Genomic DNA, 24,967 nt, shown 5'->3' with positions numbered 1-24,967 from the left:
CCTTAGTGGAGTGAATTTGGAGGTTCAATGAAGATTTATTTGAATGTGGCTTTTTCAGCAAAACAACAGGAACATTTGACTCTGGCTCCATGCCATTTGGGGATTTAAAACTGAAGGTTTTTAGAAATCAGATCTCCTTCAATTCAAAGTGAAAGCCCACAGACATGTGCACCTTTATTTCATTTTTTATCATTTGTAATATTGGATGCAAACTTTCAGGTTAAGTATCAGAAATACTTTTCTTAGCAAACCAAATCGTTGTGCCGTTTCATTCAAAAATATTTTTTAGTCCTTACCATTTGCCAGACCCTCTATTAGGAACTTGGCAATACAGCAGTGAACAAAAACACTTGAAGTCTCTCTCTCATTAGACTTACCTTGTACTAGGATGAGACAGACAACATATAAGGTATTTATCAGGAGATGGTAAGTGCAGGGCCAAGGGACAGAGTGACAGAATAGCCACGGGCAGCATCTCAGAAAATGATATTTGATCAGAGGTTAGAATAAAGCAGTGGGGGTAAATAAAGCACACAGTGTGTCCTGGGAGGGAGGAGTGGTAAGATGCACAAGTTTTGAGGCAGAAATATACTTTTCATGAAAATAACATTCATTTGTAGGGACATGGATAGGAAGTATTCCTGTGGGTTTCAACAACAGTTCTCTTATTATTATCTACTGCTATTTGAAAGGCTTTATCAGTGTTTTCTTTCAAGATATCAGCCACCCTCTAAGCCAATAGGAGAGTTAAAGAAAATATTTTAGGCCAGGATGTAGAAGGATGTAAATCTATCAGAGATAAGACAGTTTCAGAGATAGAAAATCCCTGAAAGTTTAAGTAGTTACAGACAGTCTCTACCTGGGGATGGCAAAATTAATTCCTGCTTGTTCTTAGAATGTTTTGGAAGTGTCTGTGGCTCTTGAACTCACACTTACTGAACGTTTACTATGTGCCCGGAACTGAGTTAGGTACTGGTAACATGATGTAGAGAACATATGGACAGGGCACTAAAAACCATGGTAGACATATAAACATATTTTACCAATATAAATGGTATATTCTATAAGGCGTATACACAGAGCACTACAGAAATATAGATAAAGAAACATCAATTTTGTTTTAGACATGAGGGTTAACAGTAAATGCTTCAGAGAGGCAGTGTTATTTGAGTTGAGTCTTAAAAGATGAGTATGAGATAATGGATAAAATCATCCCAGGAGGGGCACAGCATAGGCGAAGGCATGGAGGGGAATAGACCAGTGTGAATGAGGCAAAGACATGTGGTATGTGGGATTGGCGGTAAGGAGTAATTGGAGATGAGGGAAGGGGTCAATTTATGAATAATCTTAATTGTCATGGTAAGGAGTTTGGACTTCATGCCTTGGACAAATAGAGCTGGGAGCCACTGGCTGTTTTTAAGGAGAGCAGTAAAGTGATCAGTTCAGAATTAAGGAAATTTTATCCAGCAGCAGTATGATTGTCAGGCATAGACTAGAGGCTGGGAAACTGCTAGAGCCCTGCTGGGGACTAGTGGCAGCCTGGAGTAGAGCCGGGGGCACAGGATGGGAAGGAAGGCATGGGGCTAAAGACCTTACCTGACAGAAGTAACTTTCCATGAAGTTCATATTCAGACCTCCTTCTCTACATTCTCTCATAGAATTTCTTCTTAATGTTCCAGAATATTCTTGACATATCTCAGGTACTCCTGGTGTTTTAACTCCTTCTGTTAGTTCAAAGCCTGTTGTTCTTTCTCCTCCTCCTAGATCTTGCATTTCTCTGCCGCCGTACTCATTTGTGTAAACCCCTAAAGGTTGTTGATAAAATCAAGTTTACTTTCTCTAGTGTCTTGTAGACTAAAAATTAATAACTTTCTATAATGTATGGTTTCTTCATTTAAATCAAATAAAGACAAAACATAAAGAGCTGTAAATATGATATTGAGTTCAAAATAATATTATTAATCAGTTTGTTAATTTGTTAATTGATATTAACTATTTGTGGTAATTGTGTCATGCTGGAGGTGGTGCATAGAGGTTATAAAAACATATGCTTTAGAGAGTTTGATTTCAAATTGAGGAAGTCTGGGGGGGAACACCGAAATTCTAAAAGTTAAATAGTATAAGAATACTCCAACATGTTAGAAGCACAGGGTGTCCAGAAGAGCGCCCAAGAACCACTGGCTTCAGAGGAGAGGCCATGGCTGTGGTGAGGAAAGGTTTACTTGGAGAACCTTGGTTTTCACTTGGATGTGATGGGCGGATAGAAGCTTGTTACAATATTCAAGGTAGGTTAGATAAAATCATGGGTCAGACTATGGAAGAGCCATGGAGAGGGAAAGTGTTGACTGTGGGATAAATGCCTCATAGCTTTAATATTTTAAAGATCTTGATTTTAGGGACAGTGTGTTTTTTATACTTTTATAACTCTGGTGCCTCTCATTGTGCTTTGTTCTAGATTTGTGTAAAGGTTTATAGATGTAATGAAGGGATAAATGTGTAAGTAAATCCTGATAGACTGATGATTTGACAAGTCTTGAGAACAGAGTGGGTGTCAAGGATAGGGAGATAGAGGGATGCCTGGGTGACTCAGTCGACTGAGCTTCTGATTCTTGATTTCAGCTCCAGTCATGATCTTGTGGTTCATGGTTTCAAGCTCCATGTCAGGCTCTGCACTGGCAGTGGGGACCCTGCTTGGGATCCTCTCTCTTCCTTTCTCTCTGCCCCTCCCTGGCCTGCATGTGTACCCTGCCCCCCAAATAAATAAATAAACTTAAAAAAAAAGAATAAAAAGATAGAAGAGTCAACCAGCTTCTGCTTTTGAGGTGAGGGATGTTGGTGTCATTAACAAAAATGGAGACATTGGGAGGAGAGATAGGTTTAAAGGCTAGTGTGTCTAGTACTTTGGGTAAGGTACATTTCTACAAGCTGTGAGCATTCCTGTGCCTCTCCCATTTTAAAGAGTTCAAAGTAGGGGGGCGCCTGGGTGGTTCAGTCAGTTAAGCGTCCAACTTCGGCTCAGGTCATGATCTCATGGTTCATGGGTTCGAGCCCCATGTCCAGCTCTGTCCTGATAGCTTGGAGCCTGAAGCCTGCTTTGGATTCCGTGTCTCCCTCTCCTCTCTGCCCCTCCCCAGTTCACACTCTGTTTCTCTCTCTCTCTCAAAAATAAATACACATTTGAAAAGAAAGAGAGTTCTAAGTAGGAAAGTAACGATAACAAGTTTGAAAAAGACTGAGAGAAAAATAAGAGAATCACTAACTTTGTTTACTTTGAGAAAAGGCAAGATGGTACAAGTGTTTTCAAAGTTATGAAAAATTAAAAAAAAAAACCTTTGTTTTTACTAGCATGGTAGCTATCCCTTTGCTGTAAAATTCTAATTGTTCCCTCATTTCTGCCTGTGAACTGGACTACACCCCTGTTTTAAGGCGTGTCATAGTTATAATTTTGGTTAACGGTGTGCAAGGAAAAACTCCCATCACCTGTACACAGCCTCAGCTGAGAATGTGGAAAGATTCTGATGGTGTTTCATCCACTTACTTTCAATTTAAGAAACCAGACAAGTCTTTTTAGGTCAGCCTTTATGCTCATGCTGAGAATGGATGCAGTTTTTTTCTTTGTCATGATAGTGGCTAAGTCAGAGTAGTTTTGAATCATTCATGAATTGTGAAGGTAGATTTTAGCCTCCAGAAATGAGCACAGATCTATTTTAATTGGGTCATACATTGGGGAGTTTGGGTGGCCCAGTTGGTTAGGTGCCTGACCCTTGATTTCGGCTCTTGATTGAGGTCATGATTTCATGGTTCATGGGATTGAGCCTCACATAGAGCCCAGCGTTGAGCTGTGCACTGACAGCATGGAACCTGCTTGGGATTCTCTCTCTCCCTCTCTCTCTCTGCCCCTCCCCCACTTGTGCTCTCTTTCTCACTCTCAAAATAAATAAACTTTAAAAAATTGGGTTGTATGTTAATTCTAATTAGTACAGTTGACCCTTCATGGGCTTGAATGCAGATTTTTTTAATGAATAAGTTCAGTAATGTAAATGTATTATTTCTTTCTTATGATTTCTTAAAAACTATTTCTCTAGCTCACTTTATTGTAAGAATACAGTATTATATATATATTATATATATCCATATATATATCCATATATATATATCCATATATATAATATATATATATATGGATATATATATATATCATGCAAACTATGTGTTAATTAACTGTTTATGCTAGCAGTAAGGCTTCTGGTCAGCAGCAGACTATTAGTAGTTAAGTTTTGGGGGAGCCAAAAGTTAATACTTGTATTTTTGACTGCACAGGGGTCGACATCTCTAACACTGTGTTGTTCAGGGGTCAACTGTATTTTTTTGGACCTGGACCAAACTTGACTTGTGGCTACATTTCAGTTCTTCTCTCCTATTTGTAGAGGTCCTAATAGAGTCGTCTCATAAGTGCTCTCTAATCATTGAGGAAGATTTTAAAAATTCAACATATAAAAATAATAATTACTATAGGCTTTTCCTTACCATTGAATTTGCAAATTAGTCATTTAAAAGTGAATGATAGAAATAATTTTAAAGATTAATAAGATAATTGAGAACTGATATGGTATGCAAAGACAAAACAGAATTCCTTCTTACGTCATTTGAGCTGTTAAAATAAAACAAAACAAAACAAAACCCAAAAAGCTTCTTACCTGAGGTATCAATGCATTCAATCAGATTTCCATTACTAGGTAGTACCGGTGGTACACAGACAGTGGATCCACTCTAAAAGACAAGAAACATTTCCCCATTTTAATGGCTCTTTTGCTTCTATCATTATACTTCGGGTTTGTTCTCAAATTACCTCAGGTTCTAAAAGAACACTATTTATGAAACTTCTGAAATCCATTTAAAACCTGAACCTCATTTTGAAAGCCTTTCCTGGTTACTTCCATCTGATTTCGATGTACCTTTGATTTCTCTTCATTTTCCACATTGGCTGTCCCAGAACAAAGAACAGCACAGACCACAAGTGATGGCCAACGTCTTGGCTCCAGTGCATGAGGGTGAGGGTCGGTGACTGCCAAAGGCCATTTCTTACAAGTTAGCACTTACTATGGGAGGCGGTTGTGGTCCTTCTACTGCCCATGAGTGAATTGCTCCATCTGAACATTCGGGGACAGGCTCAAAGCCAGCGCCCCCACGAGGGGCGCCGTCGCAGTCACAACAGATCAACAAAAACGGGACCACTGATGGGGAAAGGATAGGAATATTGGAATTAGCCGCAGAGCCACATTAAAATAAAACAACTTGCTTTTTATGAATAAATTTGAACCTCCAATATAATGGCACTTGATTTTAAAATTACTGTGAAAGCTTCAGAAAACAAACTGATTGATCGTCAGATACCAAAATCAGTGCGAGCTTCAGTATTCTAGGCTGTGATGAACTTTTTAATTTGTTATCTAGTATTCAAATTATAGATATTGTTACACCATTAAAACAGATGAGTCTTTTTGCTGTCATTACTCAGGAAAATATTAAAGGAGACAAAAAGAGCTGCAGAGGACAGACAATGTGTTTGAGTCTTTGTGTTCCCTCCTCCATGCCTTTATTTTTTTCCTTTCACACATGCATGCTTTTTTTATTTCAGCAGTAAAATCTTAACCCATGCTTCAAGTAATTATTCCCTAAAGACTTCCTCCACATGGAATTTTTTCTTGAGTTTATTCACACACAAATAGAGAATATTATGCTACCTAACAAGGTCTTTCTGGTAATCATTTGGGTTTTCTTATTCATTTAGGTAAGTTTCTAGCATGGAGTTTTTTCTATAATATAATCTTGATAAATGATTTGGAATGAACGGATGGATGAAGTAAAGGCTATGTAAGTCGAAAATATGACAAAGGATGGAAAGACACAATAAGCAAGGTAGAGAGGAAGGAACATAGTAAGGATAGTAATAAGGGGAGGGATAGTAAGAGAGGGGAAAAAGAAAGAAAGGAGGGAAAGAATCCTGTATATTTCGCTTTCTTGAAAATTTGCTGGGTTTAGAGATAGCTTTGTTATCTAGGGGTATTTGACCCCAAAGCCCATGCACAATTTTTAAATCTGTTACCAACTACACTACACAAAGGTAATCAACAATATAAAAAACAAGCTCAAAGTGAAAGTCATCTATTACTTGCAGTAGAGATAAACAATGCCTGAGTAAGTTACTTTTATAAAGTACCTAATTTTAGGGGTGCCTGGGTGGCTCAGTTGGTAAAGCGTCCGATTTCGGCTTCGGTCATGATCTCACAATTCATGAGTTCGAACCCCGTTGGGCTCTATGGGGACAGTTCAGAGCCTGGAGCCTGCTTTGGATTCTGTGTCTCCCTCGTCTCTCTGCCCCTCCCCTGCTCATACTCTGTCTCTGTCTCTCTGTCTCTTAATAAATAAATAAAGAAGCATTATAAAATACTTAATTTAAAGTTTTAAAATGTTGGTTAATAATTACTATGGCTAAAAAAGTGAAATTAGAGAATTAGCTCTTCTCATAAATTTTATGTTACATTCTGCAAGTTTGCTTTTTCCGTGTAGCCTTTTCTGATTGTTCGGATCTTTTCTGATTGTCTTCTTCACTCAAATAGCAGTCTGAACCTGCCTGTTATGGCACTTTCCCATTGCACTGAGATTGAATGCAAGGAACTTTTTGTCCTCCATTGCACTTTGACTTTCTTATCTTATTAACCCAACAGCAAACAGGCATTTCTTGATACGTGCACAAAATAAGAATTTGGAAAGTACCTTTCATCAAAGGATCGGAAAGCTTATCTCCTCCCCATAATTTCAGGGAGGGGGATGCCTATGAATAAGATTGTTAAAAGTACTTACATCCTAGGACCAAGAATCCCATGATGAGTAGTCCAATGCCAGCAGGACCAAAATGGACATTATCTAAGGGATTTCTCTGGTAACCACCACCTGTTTGGTCATAGGTGTTGCTGTCTGTATTGGTACCACCGCCGTAATCAGTGGAAGTTTTGTCGGCTGTGTTAGTACTGGTGTCACCTCCGGTGTCACCTCCGGTGTCACCTCCGGTGGCACTTCCACCGCCGTCATTTCCACCGTCTTCAGTAGTGGTTCCCTGATTACTTTTATCATCCTCTTTCCAGCCGGAACCGTCGAGGTTAATATTAATCGTTCCAGTACAAGTTCTTTGAAGAGTATCTGTAACAAGATTTAAAATGGAAGAAATATCTAATACACATACTGTAATAATTGTCGAACAACACAAAGCCATTTTTTGAATCAATAACTTATTTCAATGTTTTTCTTCTCATCAATTCAGTAACTTCCCAAATCGTCTCTTGTTTGTGACTGAGTTTTAAAATAAGACAAAGATGAATATTTAAAACAAATTTTTTTAAATGTTTACTTACTTTTGAGAGAGAGAAAGAGAGAAAGAGAGAGAGAGAGAGCTCGAGTAGGAGAGGGGCAGAGAGAGAGGGAGAGACAGAATCTGAAGCAGGCTGCAGGCTCTGAGCTGTCAGCACAGACCCCCACATGGGGCAGGAATTCATGAGCTGTGAGATCACGACCTAAGCCAAAGTCGGACACTTAACTGACTGAGCCACCCAGGACAACCCGAGACCAAGGTGAATATTAGTGCTCTCCTGAAAAACTGTCCCATACATTGAGAAGCATAAACAATAAATGCCATGTTATGTATTTGCCAGTGGTGTGTGATAAGCCACAGTGGAGTCATTTTTAGACAATGTTTTACACACTTCTCGATATTTTAGACCTAGATTTTATTTGTTGTTTTACGGTCTTTCATTTTTTTTTTTTTTTAAGTTTTTATTTACGTATTCTCTACACGCCATGTGGGACTTGAACTCCTGAACATGAGATCATGACCTGAGCTGAAGTCAGATGCTTAACCGACTAAGTCACCTGGGCACTGTTGTATTATCTTTTAACCTTAATTATAATGCCTAAAATTTGTTACTTATTTATGTTATATTGACAGATCATATGGCTCATTCCATTTTATATTTTTTTAATTTGCATTGTGAGAATTCTTCCATACGTCAATAAACTTTTCATTATATAGTTTTTTTATGGCTACATAATTTCACATCAAGTGGACCATAGTTTACCTACACATATTACCTGTTAATTATTATAGATAATGCTATAATTAACATCTCTGTACATTCAGACTTTTATAGTTAGGACTTCTCCTAAGATTATTAAAATTGGGTAAACACATAGGAATGATTTTGTTTGAAGTCATTGTTTTTATCTCTATGATAGAAATGTGAGCTCTGTGTTAGACTTTGTTCATTGATATAACCCTAGAACCTGGCACAATGGCTGGCATTTCATCAGGATTCAATATATAGTTTTTGAATAAATGAAGAAACATAACAGAGACAAGTTTAAATTCAGTCTATCCAATATCAAAGCCCATGCCCTTTCAGCTCAGCTGTGCTGATTCTGCTATTGCTGTTGTTTTTGTTGTTATTTTTATCATTATCATTGCATACGCTACATATAAGTTTGCATTTTTTGAAGACAAAAGGAATGCTCTCTATTTGCCCTAAGTCTAATAATTTCATAAGCAGAAGTTCCAGTTTCTTCATGTATCTAATTAAGCTTGATGTTGGCTGTCTGCAAAAGGAGTAAAGTAGCAATTGCTTAAGATGATTTCAGCACTGAATCAAAACAAGTTTTATCTATAGATTAAATCAGCATTTCTATTTGTAATGTATATTTTTAAAACCACATTTATTTTTGGTGTGCCTGAGTGGCTCAGTCAGTTAAGAATCTGACTCTTGGGGCGGGGGGTGGGGGTGTGTGCCTGGGTGGCTCAGTCGGTTGAGCGTCTGACTTTGGCTCAGGTCATGATCTCGCAGTCCTAGAGTTCTAGTCTCGTGCTGACAGCTCAGAGCCTGGAGCTTGCTTCGGATTCTGTGTCTCCCTCTCTCTCTCTGCCCCTCCCCCGCTTGTGTGCTCCCCCCCCCTCTCAAAAATAAATAAACATTAAAAAAGTTAAAAAAAAAAAAAGAATCCAACTCTTGGTCTTGGCTCAGGTCATGATATCAAAGTTCGTGGGTTCCAGACCCATGTGGAGCTCTGCACTCACAGCACAGAGCCTGCTTGGAATTCTCTTTCTCTCTCTTTCCCGCTGCCCCTCCCCTGCTCCTGCTCTCTCTCTGTCTCTCTCTCTCTCAAAATAAATAAATAAATAAATGCTTTTCTTAAAACTATATTTATTTTGACTAATTATGATAAAAAACCAGTATAATTTGGTAAATTTCTGAATTGTTGAAAGACTTCAAACTTATGGTTTCTTTTCAAAATTTATTTTAAGAGAGAGTGCATGCAACAGAGTGTACACAAACTCACAAGCAGGGGAGGGGCAGACAAAGGGGGAGAGAGAGAATCCCAAGCAGGCCCCAGGCTGTCATTGCTCAATCTCACAAACTATGAGATCATGACCTGAGCTGAGATCAAGAGGCAGACAGATGCTTAACCAACTGGGCCACCTTGTTGAATGACTTTAAAGACATGCTATTTCATTTGTTTTTAATCTGTAAAGCAAGTGGAAATTGTCAACCCCTGTCTAGGACAATCAAAAGAGACAAGAGAGAGAGAAAAGGGGAGAAATAGAAAGTCAAGAAGAGGAACTGAATTAGCAAATATTGCTTAGTGGAATTAGTCTCGGACTTCTCTCCTCTTGTGGCCAACCTAATTTTAATTCTGTTGGTTTGGCAAAGTAATATAAGCATGCTACTTCCAAATTGTTCACATGAAGTTGTATATCACCTTTCCAAAAAAATTATGTAAAGTCACATCAACTTTTCTTTTGGACTAATTATTTGAAAGTAATTTAAGAATACAAGTTAAAATTTTCATTTGAAATGAATAAGAACTAATATCTATTGAATGTCAGCACTTTTCTAAGTGCTTTACATGTTAATAATTCTTTTAATATCTCTAGATCCATAATGTTAGTGTCCCATTTTACAGAAGAAAAGACTGAGGAATAAATGGGTTAAGTAACTTCTTTAAAATCTTATTGCTACTAAGGGATGGTGAAAGATACCAATCCAGTCTCACTCCAGAGCTCATGGGCTTAGCCACTGAGTTACACTGTTTCTCATATTATTAAAAATTTTAATCTATAATAGCCAGTATGATTTTTCTGTTGGGAAAGGATTATTTCAAAATATAACAATTAAAATTTTAATATTTGAGTGTATATATAATTTCCTCTAGAAGGGAAAAAAAGTTAAGTTGATTTCTTACCATCTATAGATAGAATTGTTCCTTGGTATTTCCCCCCAAGCATTTTATATTGTTCCATGGTAACTGCATTTCTCAAAGTAATTATGCCTGTTCTTGAGTCAATATCAAGTAGGTTAGCAGGATTATTTCCCATTACATATCTGTATTTGAAGAAAACAGTACAAATTAATGTTAGCTATCTAAAAGAGAAACAGAGAGACAGAGATTTTGATTATAAAACACATATTTCAAGTCAGTAGTTATAACCCCTGGATATTATTTTCAATTATTAGAGACTTTATTTTTTATCAGGGAAGTGCCACCACATTCAGAAATAGAAAAGGTTTTGGGTGCCTGGGTGGCTCAGCTAGTTGAGCATCAAACTCTTGATTTTGGCTTGGGTCATGAACCCAGGGTGGTGTGGGATCAAGCCCCGAGTCAGGCTCCTTGCTGAGTGTGGAGCCTGTTTAAGATTCTCTCTCTCTCTCTCTCTCTCTCTCTCTCTCTCTCTCTCTCTCTCTTTCTTTCTTTCTCTTTTTCTTCCCCCCTGCTCTTCTCCCCCACTCTCTCTCTCTCTAAAAATTTTTTTTAAAAAAATAAATAGGAAAGGTTTAAATTTAAGAAAAATAAATTGTTGGCAGCCATTTCTAATGGAATATCTCTTATGCCCACTTGGATGTCAGAATCATCTTTGATGCTTGAAGTCTCATTTTCATTTGGTTTTGGTAGCATCAGAACTATCCTGGAAGACCCAGATCCTGGAACTCCCTGGGCTGCTTCTAATTCTAAACTGTTCTCTTCCCTAAGAAGTTAAGTTACTTCTCCATCAGTTTGTGGTTTCATTCTCTCCCAATTTTTACTCTCCCTTCTCATATTCACAATGACTTTATAGGGCTTCTGTTGAATTTCCTTCTCATTTACATATTTGTTAAACATTGCTTAGATAACTCTGTCTCAAGCACTGTGAAACTCAAAGACTAGATGGGAGGGGATGGGGAGGGATGGTCCGCCCTCAATGAACTCACATCTGTGGGGTACAAAGAGAGTGTATCATTATTCAATGCTGATTATAAAGTGAAGAGAGTAGCTGAAATGAGCTAACTAAATCTAATTGATTTCAATCTGGGCAGATCTGCAATGGGAAAATCAGTCCATCAGATCTTATGGGAGAATAACCATGATATGTGGTAATCAGCTAATTGGTCAATAAAATACATAAACACAGAAATGTCAAACTTCCAATATTTTCCACATTTTACACCTTTACTTTTTTTGCATCTTACATTTGCACAATTTTTTATGTTTTCTTAAGTTAAAAGCTCTAAATTAAACAACAATTCAGTAGTTAGTACTTTTTATGATTGAATGATGGTTTCAAAAATAAAGAAAAGTATTTTAATTTGGATACTTAAAATTTCTAAAGAGAACACACTGTATTGAAGTTCAATATATGGAAAAAGTTATTTGGAGAATATCAGTCTTACCTAACAGTTGTTGAAGCTACACCTGTGTCAAGGTCAGTAGCTATAAAGTCTCCCACTTTATAATTTTGTCCCATGTTGCTAGTCACTACATATGTCTTTGAACCTGGACGGAACACTGCGCCTTCAATTACATTTAACACAGTCACAGAGATGGCGGTTGCTGTGAGTTTGTATTGAGACATAACTGAATGATGAAATTCAGCTTTATTTCTGACACCAATACTAAGTTGCAGATTCTTCATATCTTCATAATCTAGGGGCTAGAAATGACAGAGTGAAATAGTTTTACTATAAGGAAAAAACATTTTGAAAGAAAGACAAATCCTTTGATAATAGGCCAGAAAACTCTTACATCTCTTTCTTTAATTAAATATAAATACATATACATACACGCTCTATTCTTTCTTTAATTCAATACAAACACATGAAAATATAGCAAGAAAAAAATCCAATTGTCCTAGGTCCTTTGTCAAAACAGTTGGTAATATATGACATGAATTTTAATTATACATCAAGCAAATTAAAAACAAAATATATAGATGCATTTTGTCTTTTGTCTTTTGCATTTTGTAGCAAAAAGACAGTTTATGTTAGCTTCTATCATTTCATTTTTCTCAAAAAGTAGATCTAGGGGCACTTGGGTGGCTGAGTTGGTTAAGTGTTCAACTCTTGATTTCAGCCCAGGTCATGATCACATGGTTTGTGGAATTGAGCCCTGCGAACCCCACATGGGGCTCTGCTGTGACTTCACAGGGTCTGCTTGGGATTCTCTCTCTCCCTCTTTCTTTGCCCCTCTCCTTCTTATGCATACATACTCTCTCTCTCTCAAAAATAAACATTTTTTTAAAGTAGCCTTATTTATTACAAAGTATGGACCAAATATATAGTGCATTCAATCATTTGACTTTTTATCCATAAAGTACTATTTAGAAGAAATTTTATTTCTGTAAATGTGACTTCTTTCAATAAGTCTAGTAATCAAACAGTATAAAAATAATAAAAATCCTTATTTTCTTCAGTATATTCTGGAAAAAATTTATTTCATATTATAAAATAATCAAGTAGTCATTTTCATTATGAAAGTTGGTGTCAATTCACCACTTATGAAATTCACAAACAACTTTGCATTATGCCCATAAGTTCCAAGTGTATTTTTCTAAATTTTCATATGGGAGTAATTTAGATGACCATCGATTCATACATCAAACTCTCCACTTAGTACATTTTTTTTGAATTTGTTTAATGTTTATTTATTTTTGAGAGAGAGAGAAAGAGAGAGAGAGAGAGAGAGAGAGAGAGAGAGAGAAAATGAGTGGGAGAGGGGCAGAGAGGGAGGGAGGCACAGAATCTGAAACAGGCTCCAGGCTCTGAGCTGTCAGCACAGCCTGACGTGGGGCTCAAACTAGGGAACAGTGAGATCATGACTTAGGCTGAAGTGGGATGCTTAGCCAACTGAGCCACCCAGGCACCCCTCCATTTAGTACAATTTTTAATCCTTGCTATAATGTTGGCTTCATTTGTAATTCCAAGAAAGTCTATAATATCATGTATACATATATATTACACATAATTATAATAAAGTAATTAATATAGGATGTCATGCCTGGAAGAAAAATCAACATTATTCCTATTTTATGGATAGAGATATTGAGGATAAATAGACTAATTTTTAAAAGTAATGTAGTTATTTGGGATGAAAAAGACTAGGACTCATTTTCCCCAGTATGGAATCCTAGATAGAACAGAGGAGACAATATGAACTTATAGCTAGAGAAACTTATGTTTGAATGTCAGCCATACCACTTACTAGCTATTAGAACTCGAACAGGTTACATACTGTCTCTGAACCTTAGTGTATTTATCTGCAATATGGGCATATAACCTAATTTGCAGGGATGCTGTGAGGAATAAACTAAAGCATCTGCATCCTGCGTCAGGAAATAGAAGCTATAGGCATAGTGACACTTTATGAAGACATGAGATAAATGATCGCACATTCTTATGGGGACAGAATTCTTAGAAGTCTGTTTCCCAGGACTATTCTGAAAGAAGGAAATAGTTTTAAAAATGACTATGTTTTGCCATAAAGAATGCATACAATCCATCTTCTAGCACAGGCTGAAACCTTCACTATCAGCTCCCCAGGAGTCACATTCTCTTTTTCTCACATCTTAGAGGAAATTCTATTAAATTTCCACATGTGGTGGGTCATCAATGTAGGGGGGACATAGGAGAATTCTGTTGACTTGGACCAAATCTTTGTTGCTTGGACCAAATCTCTAGTATATTTGTGTTCATAATAAGCCTTGGTCAGCAGCCACAGGGAGATGGGACTGTGATAATTCTATAATGACAGTAATTTAATTTTAATTTTATAAAAACACACGGGAGAACTAAACTTTTAATTACATGATAAATATTCTTAGTGCATATTAATTAATGTACATTATTGACACAGACACATTTTTATAAGGCCATGTTCAATCTGCTTAAAAATATTCTTCAAATGTCTGAAACTGAACCTTAAGGGTTACTCATACTTTGTTGTGAGTATAAAATAAGATTCATTTTTAGAATTCTCTTAATTTATATGATCTGTGAAGGCATAGTGTATTAATAGAAGAGACTGTCAAGTTCAAGTTTAATGCCTGGTTTCATAAAGTGATATAAGCGGAAAAATGGTAAAAAAGCTCTATGTCATATATCATTTTAAAACACTGTATTTTATTCTTTTACTCAATTTTGTGAGATGTTAACATTTTAAGATTAACATTTTGAAACAGACTAAAAAACTAAATTATTTAGGGTAATTATACCATACCTTAACAACCTTTAAAATTCCCACATTTGTTCTTTCATTCATTTCTATGTCAAACCAACCTCCTTCATTTCCAGAGATAAAGAAAATGACTGCTATCCAGTTAGCTGAGTACTCTTCGTCCAAGTCAATTACTCTAATCTGGGCCAAATTTGAATGTAGAGCATTTTCTTCAATACTAGCAGAATACTGAAAGAAGAAGGAAAAAAAATTTAACACCAACTGTGTGAGTGAGAGAAGAACTATACCAGATTTTCAGAGAATGTTTATGGTCATTCATTATTTAGAAAAGAGATCTGTGTTTATAGTCTCATGCTTCGTTGTCCAAATACATATATTTTGCCCAGGTATTATGTACACAAACACAAGACAATGTACGTGTTTGTTTACATTTGGGTTTTATGTGACTAAAACTATCACGTGTCCCTATGAATAGAATTATTTGAACAAATTTTAGAATTAAAGTTATTAATTCCAAGGACAAACACTTACTGAAGACTGTTCCATGTACGGGATGTTATCATTAACGTCAAGGATTTTAATGTTGCATTCACACTCTGCTGACATGCCATCTGCCCCACCGTCTCGGTCTGAGCCTCTCACAGCAAGGGAATACTGGCTGTATTGCTAAAAGCACACATACCAAAACACATTACAAAACATATCACAGTTGATCTAGACAGTCCTGATTCTGCCTCATGCAAAGTAATTTTAGAATGTTAATTCAACATAAATCTATGATTAAGACAGGGTAACAGAGAATATTGAAAATCCGCAGATCTCAATGAATCAATATAGCAGTTGGTACTTCTCTCTTTCTCTCTTTCTCTCTCTCCTTCTTTCTTTCTGTCTTTCTTTCTTTCTTATTTTTGAGACAGAGAGAGACAGGGCATGAGCAGGGGAGGGGCAGAGAGAGAGGGAGACACAGAATCCGAAGCAGGCTCCAGGCTCCGAGCTGTCAGCACAGAGCCCGACGCGGGCTCAAACTCAGGGACTGTGAGATCATGACCTGAGCCGAAGTCGGACACTCAACCGACTGAGCCACCCAGGCGCCCCAAGCAGTTGGTACTTCTATTTCCAGCAATGCTTATCCAGCGTCATTTAAAAGAAACAACGCTTTTAAAGGCCTCGTTCCTTATTATACGTCCAGGGTTGAAAAAGTTTATAAAGTGACCAAAAGTTTATAAAATGACCAAAATGGTCAGGAGGAGAGAGATTAAGGTTTACCAAGAATTAATGGCATGAAAATTCCAAACCGTAAATAATCAGCCATGGAATGTGCAAGAAGAATAAAGACATAAGAAATGATTTGCATTTCTGGGAGGTGGGAGTGGTAGGTGGAAGCAGTGGCGTTATTGATGATCCGTCTTCTTGATTCTACTCAGTGGTGCTTAAATTTTCACAAGCTAGAAAAAACCGTGAAGCCTTTTCCAGACACATGCATACACACATCCTCATTCAAAATTGTGGATATCATTTTATAGGATTCATAGTTAGAGACATCATGAGGGCTCTCCGCGGTCTCTACGTTAAAAAATATCTGCCCTGGTGGCCTGCCAGTGACTGCAGAGTTCCTTTAATATTTAGGGCTCTTCACCACTAAAAGTCTTGTGACATTAAAGGAATTCCATTGGGCTCTTTAAGAAAGTTTAAGAAAATGTTAATAGTTAATTTCTTCTGATGGTTGTTTTCAAACAAGTGAAAAAGGAGATACAGGTGACTTAGGAACTGATAGTTTTGGGATCATTAAACAGTGTGAAAATAATCTCCTTTATCCTAAATGTAGGAGTCATTAATAGGGGAATCATCATTTCAAAATAACTATAATAATTAAACTAAAATTTAATTAACTATCCATTCAAAAATAAAACTTCTTCATTTATATCCCCCAAATACATACAGACCTGGTAAATCCTATCAATATTTTTTAAAAGATGAAAATGGTGATACTTTTATGTTAAATAATGGGACCACATGGCATTAATAGATTCTAACTTGATTCTAACTTGCTGACAATCACTAATTATTTTCTTATTGGTAAATGAGAAGGTTGGTCTGGATGTTACTCAATTCCTTTCCATCATACTGATTCTGTGATTCATTTCCCAAAGTAATCAGTGGTCTGTCGGTAGGTGAGATATAGGAAGGAAAAAGAAGAGTTCTGTTGTCAGATGAGCTTAGGATATTCTGGGCTAAAAGAAAGATAAACAAGTTTCTTAGCTTGTAGGAATTCTTAGAGCTTCTACCATGTTCATGCACTGTGACTCGCCAAGATGGGGGATGTGATAGCAATTGTTTCTTAAATCTATTTCATTATAGAACACATTAAAAAATAGAGCTTTTAGGGGTGCCTGGATGACTCAGTCGATTAAGCATCTGAGTTTGGCTCAGGTCATGATTTCTCAGTTTGTGAGTTCGAGCCCCGTGTCAGGCTTCGTGCTGACAGCTCAGAGCCTGGAGCCTGCTTTGGATTCTGTGTCTCCCTCTCTCTCTGCCCCTCCCCCACTCATGCTCTGTCCCTCAAAAATAAATAAACGTTAAAAAATAGAAAAAAATAGAGCCTTTGCCTCTGCCTTATGGATATTCTCATGTACTTTCAGAATCTAGTTGTCTTAAATTGAGGTAATTCTTAGGTAGGATTGAATGAAAAGTGACAGTTTAAAATGTATTTGTGGAATTCTCATTTTTTTCATTTTGAAGATATTTGTTATACCATTACCATTACGTGAAAATTTAAACATATTGCTTTCTTTTTCTTTCTTAGATACTCTTGCTTTTAGAGCCACTTCCTTGGAAACTAACAAACCAATCAAAGAAAAAGAATATTACCTCTCTGTCTAGAAAATTATTCATTGTTCGAATTTCTCCAGTGTTTCTATTGATAATAAACATTGGTGAATCAGAAGGTTCCTGTCTTATGATCTTGAAGGCTATTTTTGAGTTCAAATTATTTGGTTCATCTGCATCAGTAGCATTGAGTCTCATCACCAGTGTATCTAGAAATCAAGAAAAATTGGTTGGGAATGGACAGTTTGCATTTTTGTTATAATACAGTATATTGCTTTTTTAACAAGTGTTAAAGTTGGTTGGTCCGTATAAGGTATGCTCTACCATTTTCCCTGTCTACTTCAACAGCTTAGCTCCTTTCTAAACTTTTGCCTATACAAAAAGATCACATTTTCCCAGGAACTTACACATTTCTGACAGTTAGAAAACAAAGATATGTTTTATTCTGTGTTTCCTTTTCATGTTCTAGTATTATCCTTTTTTTTAAAGCCTACTGTGGTGAAACAAATGATATCAAGGCCAGACCAACTTTTTCCCGACTATAGAACTTACTAGCTATATAATCTTGGCTTCAGTGTCCACCCCTACAAATGGGGAAGATCATAGTACTGTGTTCATTGAGCTCATGAGAGAATTAAACAGTTTAATGAGAAAAAATTATAGGAAGGTCCCATTGGCCGAGTTGTGTTTTGCATGGTCCTTAGTGAAGCGGTAGGTAACAAATAGGTTTAAAGAGATGCTTAACTACATACTTTGTCTTATCCCTTATCTTTTCCATGAATCTAATAAACAGTTTTGATGAAGGACACTAGAGAAGGAAAAGCTGCCAGTGTTCATGAGCTAGAATTCTTCTTTACACTCAAAGTCTTTTTTAGCACAAGTGCCTTGTCTGTAAACACAAATGCAAGAGATATCTCCCTTCTCACTGTGTGCACACACACGCACTTGCCTCTCAAGAATGGTACTAAGGAAAACAAACAGTGGATTTCGATTCCATTTTTCTTTTCTATATTGTGTGAATTTTTACAACAAACATTTTTAGAATGATATTTTAGAAGGGATACTATTCAAAGTATACATATAGTATTTTAATAAAAAATCCTTACACTGTAAGGATTTTTGGAATTTATAGTAAATTATACCACTCAAAGGTCAAGAGTAACTATGGTGAGATGAAGTTTTGAATTTAAATGAGAAATCATCACTGCTGTTTTAAATATATTTAGGACAATCTTCCCTGGTGTGCTAGACAGTTAATTTTCCCAAGTGACTCAATATTTGCCATTTACAGTAATCCATGAGGAGGACATTGTACCTTCAGATAGTCAAAACTCTTACAAATAAATGGTCTGCCAAGTTTATAGGTTTTCTGGTGCCCCGTAACTAACCACTTGGGACCATCAGCTTTCACTATGCATGGGGGGGCCAAACAAGGTTAAGGTTATAGTACATTCCAAATACATAAAATAAGTAATTTGAGTAAAAAGCAAGGAAAACCTATATTTATGACATCATATATAAAAAGGGAAAACAAGTTTTGCTTTGTGTTTATTTACTGTCAACAAAAACTCTTGAAGATTGTGGCCACAAAATAGAGGGCCTGGAAGTGATTTCTACTAACGACTTGAAAGTAGGTTAACAAAAAAAAAAAAAAAAAAGGCAGCATGAACAGAAGTGGATGAGATTTGCCCTTCAGAACAGCTGGGCTGGGAGGCTAAATTCTCCCAGTGCCCTTGCCACCACCGTACAAAGTACTTTTGGGATTTCTCCCGAGGGGTCTACAACTGAGCTGGTGCGTGAGTTACATGAGAAGACCCTTCTCATTTCTTTGGAGTTGTTCCTTGTGTGTGCCAGATTGGAGCTACTTCCATAGTTAAAGGGAAGCCATTATGGAGACTTCTCGTGCTTTTCTGTTCTGGTTGCTTTTCTATACTTAATCTTTTACATTCATGATGACGTAGTACCTTCACATAGTTTGGCCTCTCGTTGCTTGGCTGTGAAGAGTGATCTGGAAGTCAGTATATTCTTGTTTACTTCATAAAATGAATTACTTACTTGCATTAGAATTTTCTTCTATTTGTCCCAGAAAAGTAGACATAGAAAATACTGGAGGGTTGTCATTTATATCCAAAACCCTGACTCTGAGCTCGAGAGGCCTCTCTAAATCTTGACCCAGGGAATTCAGAGCCCGGCAATAGATCTAGGGGAGAAGATAAGAATAATTATTTGGCGCAACAGATACTTATTAAGTTTTTATTTTGTTTGGTCACTATGCTAGGTGTTGTGGGTAACCAAAAAAAAAAAAAATAAAACCTATTATTTGCTACAGAAGGTAGATGCAAGCAGTACTTAGAATCAATAAGGGGAGGCAAACACAAACTCAAAATACCATTTGAGAAAAGGTAACGTGATAAGTTATTTAGAAGAAGACTTAGCATACTGTAACATTAAAGGGGGATGTAATTATTGAGAGAGATCTTGAAGGAGAATTTCAGCAAGTGGAACTGGGAATTGGCAAGATGCTCCAAGCAAAGGGTTTTATGTGAGGAAAGAAGCAGAGTAATGACAATGCATTATTTGAAATTAGGAGTCAGGGCTATTGGCTTTGAGGATGGGGTAAAGGAGGCATCAAAGAAAGGGAGTATTCGGTAAGCTTAAGTGGTGACTATGTGGGTGTCTGTATTATTGTTGCTGCTGTTATTGTTATTATTCATATATGATGTGTACATAAGTATAATGGATGCTATTTTACCCATGTGGTATATCATATAAAAATGCATTGTGCTTCAAGAAAAGCTAATAGGTTGGCATGGTGACTCAGAGGTTTTGTGAGTAAACATTGTCAGAGGTAAGGCAGGAGTATAGATTTGGAATAGAAGGCTAAGGAATTGAAATAGCCTAAAGAGTACAAACAGGCAGTGTGACTGAAAGCACAAACATCCATTATTATTTGAAGGTGTTTGGGCATATGGGTTGATGGGGATTTTTTAATGTTTATTTATTTATTTTGAGAGAGAGACAGAGTGCAAGGGAGCACGAGTGGGGGAGGGGCAGACAGAGGGAGAGAGAGAATCCCAAGTAGTCTCAGAACTGACAGCACAGAGCCCCTTGTGGGTCTCGATCTTACAAGCCGTGAGATCATGACCTGAGCAGAAATCAAGTTGGACCCCAGGCACCCCTGGATTGAAGGGGCTTTAACTGAGCGAGCTTACAAGATCAAGGAAGGTTTTCTTTATTTCCTTTTTATTTTAAGTATTAACAAGTGTTGATCATGATGATAAATGGACATGGAAGCAGCCAATGGAGAAAGCAGAAGAGAGATGAAAACAAAGTTGATAGAATAAGGTTCTTGAAGAAACAGATAATTATGGAACAATGGATATCTTGGGGATAAACTCTGGGGAAAAAGCAGAAAATTAATTTTATTTTTGGATTTAATGCAGAACATTTCTGAGCTGGGGGAGAGAGAATTAATTGTGGGAATGTTTGATGGAAGGCTTCACACTTTTTAGCGAAGTTGGTCATCAGGTCAGCTGCTTAAAGTGCAAATGAGGCTGAGGGTTTGGACTTTTGTCCCAGCCACTCTCAAGAATGGAAGTGTGATTCAGTTAAGGATGGATCAGAGTATTTCCAAAGCACGTTCTGAGCTCGGGTGAGACTGAGCAATGTGAATTTATAATAAAGTATGTTTATTCGGAAAAGGCTCCCTTAGTAACTCAAAAATAATCTCTCAGGATCGGAGTTAAAGAGAAGCAATTATTCTCAACTGAATTAAAGAAAAAGAAATAAGGGGGCACCTGGGTGGCTCGGTCAGTTAAGCGTCTGACTCAGGCTCGGGTCATGATCTCATGGTTTGTGAGTTCAATCCCGCGTCGGGCTCTGTGCTGACAGCCCAGAGCCTGGAGCCTGCTTTGGATTCTGTGTCTCCCTCTCTCTCTGTCCCTCCCCTGCTCTCATTCTGTCTTGCTCTCTCTCAAGAATAAATAAAAATATTTAAAAAAAAAGGAGTAAGAGTTAGGTACTTGCCCTCCCAAACAAATATTCTAGCTTGCCACTGGAGACAGACCAGAGGCTAACATTTTTGGTAAGGCATTTTATAAAGGCGTTTCTCCTAATCTTACTTTGGTTCCGTTGGGTCATGAGATGCTCATGAATTGAGACAATCAAAAATGTCTCATATTGGGATTCCTGAAATCAAATCAAATCAAATGATCTGAGCTTAAGGTATTCCAAAAATAATTTGAGCCTGAACATATGTATTACATGGAGCCCACTTACAATGAAAAAAGGGGTGACCTCTCGATCAACTATGGATGTTATATTAATTTCACCAGTTTTTTGATTAATAATGAAGATTCCATAAGGTGGCTGATCAATTCCTACTCCAGAGATGCGGTATGTAACTTGCTGGTTTGCAGCACAATCTGAGTGAATCTGCAGAGAGAGCACAGGTGAAAATATTACAGAGAGCAAATAGAAAGTGTTATGTTTGATAAACAACAGCCATCTTTCCCAAGAACTATTGAATGTGAGTACCTGTTTTCTTTTGGGAAATGCTGGAAATAGATATTTTTCTAGTTATAGCTATAGTATTTTCCATAATAACTGGCAGTGTAATAAAAGAAATTCAATTCCATTTCTACCAAATAAGAAAATAATAAAATATCACCTTAATAAATGCAGGACTATGCAGTCACCATTCATTCATTCATTCATTCATTCATTCATTCAACATTTACAATTGTCTGTGTTATTTTCAGGTTCTGTGCTAGCACTGGCTCTAGAGTAGGGAACTCCTTGCCCTCTCAAGGAGTTTAGCAATGTTGTCATCATATAACTTTGGTCTCCTGATTCAAAATGTTTTTTAAATGTAAAGTTTCAGAAGAGAATTTGAAGTAGATTTATGTAGGTAACAAGAGTTATCTGACGCTTTGTAGAAGTTCTTAATTCTCAAAATGGGGAGGATGTGATATCAGAAAAGTAAGGAGATCATCCCAAATAAATGACTTGTAGAAACTGGGATTCTTTCTTTGAAATAAAATATTGTAGGACTCTATGCAACTCTAACTGGGGAGTCTGTATATCTATCTGAATGTGTGTATATTTGTATATGTGTTTATGTATGTATATATATTTTTGTCTGTGAATCTGTGTGTGGGGATGTATTTATGAGTGTGTGTGTGTGTGTGTCTTTGTACAAAGGAAGATATACAAGAGAATATGAAAGAGAGTGCATTGTGAATTCTTACTTAAAAAGCCAAAAGTAGGTATTCAATTCTAATCAATCAAGGCAGAAAGAATACACATTGAAATAGTCCCTCTGAGTATGCTGAGTGTTAAATTCATTATTTAAATCACTATATTTTTGGGGGCGCATTGTGGCTCAGTCAGTTAAGTGACTGATTTTGGCTCAGGTCATGATCTCATGGTTCATGGGTTTAAACCCTGCTAGGGGCTCTGTGCTGACAACTCAGAGCCTGGAGCCTGCTTCCGATTCTGTCTCCCTCTCTCTCTGCCCCACCCCTGCTCATGCTCTGCCTCTCTCTGCCTCTCAAAAATAAATAAAAAATGTTAAAAAAAAATTAAATCACTATATTTTTCTACCTAGAATTTGGGATAATATATGGTCACTTGTATTTATTTTACCAATGAGGTCAATGTTTGTTTACCCATGTGCCTAAATTTCTTAATTTATCCTTTTAGTGGTTCAGTTTTCATAATCTAAGTGACTATAATTCTGTTTTGTGTTATAACTTCTTGGTGGTTTATATTCATAAAATATTTAAAAGGCATTTTCTTTTGAGCTTTAACCACCCCATCCATTCTGACTTTCGATTCTATGCTTTGGGGTGGATACTTACTTTGGCAATTGGGTTCCTCTTTGAATTGTCTTCACCTTCACGACAGGCTGCAGCGAACTTGATCCATTCACGTTTTTGCCTCCTGATTGAATGCCACTTGATGGTGCCATTTTTGGTGTTGTAATCTCTTACCTTGAATGGGCAGGATAAAGTAGTAGTATCTATTAACTTTTATTCAGAATTCTCATTCCGCTGAAGGTTTTGGAGGAGAGGGTATTGTAATGTCAGAGAGGATGTTTAACTGGGAAAATTTTTTGATACTCTATTAATTTTAGCATAACATTCATTTTACTTATACGGATGAATTTTCTTTGGAAAATATGTTGTGACTCCCAAACCATTTTCTCAATTTTTAATTTGGAAAAAAATAGATTTGCTGTATATTACCTGGATTCGAAATTCACTGTTAACTTCCACCACCACCTATAAGAAAACAATATAATCACAACAGTTAATTTTTAATTAAGTGCTTTATAATTCATGTTATCCAATCACTTAAAAAAATCAAACAAGTGTTGTGAGTCATTAGAATTATTTTAACATTCTGGATAGCAGATGGATCTTTCTTAACTCTCAGGTCTCGTGATGACACTGTGGATTCCTTTTCATTTTGTTTTTACTTTTCGGTTATTCTTTTCTTCTTTTTAATTTCTTTTATTTTTTAACCTCTTTTTCATTCTTCACCTACACAGATACTCATTATCATATGAACTAGGACATTGAACCCAGGAGGAGTGAGCGTTGGAAATTTAGACTTTCTTAGTAAATCTTGTGCCTGAAAAGCTAGAGATACTCTAATGCTGTTCAGTGATATTCAACAGTAAGGTATGATACTTAAACTTTTGACTATAGTTTCAGGATCTGACTAGTCATAGATGGAATAGAAAAAAAAATGTTTTGGAGTGAAGAAAGGATATGAAACAGGAAGTATCTGAAAAGTTTCAGAATTTTTGCTCCTTCACATTCTAATCCTAAATGGGAGATTTTCGAGTGTTTTTATTTTTATTTATTTTTTATTTTTTAAAAAATCTTTATTTATTTTTGGGAGAGACAGAGAGGGGGGAGAGAGAGAGAGAGCATGAGCAGGGGAGGGGCAGAGAGAGAGGGAGACAGAGAATCTGAAGCGGGCTCCAGGCTCTGAGCTGTCAGCACAGAGCCCAACGTGGGGCTCGAACTCACAGACAGTGAGATCATGACCTGAGCCAAGGAAGCTTAACTGACTGAGCCACCCAGGTGCCCCTCAAGTGTTTTTGAAAGTCTTAAGAGGGTATATTTGCTTTGAGATATGAGAATAAATAGGCCTACGATAAAAGCAAAGAATTTCTTTCCTCTGTAAAATGAGTTCCTGTTTGATGTTTCATGCTAACACTAAAAAAAAAAAAAAAAAAAAAAAAAGAAGTGATATAAATGCATCCTCCCATAGCAAGAAGAAATTGCAGGCATTTAGGGACAAATTAGTGGGTAGCAGTTTCCATTAGTCTCTTCTTCAGATTTAAGCAATTTCCCTGTCCAACAAACAACTACTCAGGCAGAGCTCTGCCTCATTTTGGCTCTGGCCTCAATCGTTACATATGATTTGTAAGTGAAAGATCAGGATAATCTAAATTACTTTTCTCTAAAACCCTAAAACATTTCTAAAAAGACAGACACTTATATATTAAGTTTAATATATCAATATACTTAAGACATAGTAAAATACCTATCTAAAAACTTAGTGTATTTGAAGGCTAGTTGCAGTTATTAAGTTTTAA

General features: G+C 36.8%; 2 protein-coding genes across 6 annotated transcripts in view; one reads left to right on the top strand and one right to left on the bottom strand.

The window, feature by feature from the left end:
• DSC1 (desmocollin 1) overlaps positions 1-24,967 on the top strand; it is a 353,895-nt gene that overhangs the window by 144,480 nt on the left and 184,448 nt on the right. The window lies entirely within an intron of this gene.
• DSG1 (desmoglein 1) overlaps positions 1-24,967 on the bottom strand; it is a 39,120-nt gene that overhangs the window by 5,174 nt on the left and 8,979 nt on the right. Inside the window, exons 3-15 of the mRNA XM_015082000.3 lie at positions 23,604-23,639; positions 23,217-23,348; positions 21,634-21,789; positions 19,411-19,555; positions 17,398-17,564; positions 15,061-15,195; positions 14,572-14,757; positions 11,751-12,010; positions 10,288-10,427; positions 6,865-7,200; positions 5,101-5,234; positions 4,698-4,770; positions 1,597-1,805 (exon numbers count right to left, since the gene is read on the bottom strand). Of these exons, the coding sequence (XP_014937486.2) occupies positions 1,597-1,805; positions 4,698-4,770; positions 5,101-5,234; positions 6,865-7,200; positions 10,288-10,427; positions 11,751-12,010; positions 14,572-14,757; positions 15,061-15,195; positions 17,398-17,564; positions 19,411-19,555; positions 21,634-21,789; positions 23,217-23,348; positions 23,604-23,639 (2,109 nt within the window). The remainder of the gene's footprint in view (positions 1-1,596; positions 1,806-4,697; positions 4,771-5,100; positions 5,235-6,864; positions 7,201-10,287; positions 10,428-11,750; positions 12,011-14,571; positions 14,758-15,060; positions 15,196-17,397; positions 17,565-19,410; positions 19,556-21,633; positions 21,790-23,216; positions 23,349-23,603; positions 23,640-24,967) is intronic.

Source organism: Acinonyx jubatus, chromosome D3 (assembly GCF_027475565.1).
Source record: "Acinonyx jubatus isolate Ajub_Pintada_27869175 chromosome D3, VMU_Ajub_asm_v1.0, whole genome shotgun sequence".
NCBI lineage: Eukaryota > Metazoa > Chordata > Mammalia > Carnivora > Felidae > Acinonyx > Acinonyx jubatus.
This window is presented reverse-complemented; position numbering and strand designations above follow the sequence as displayed.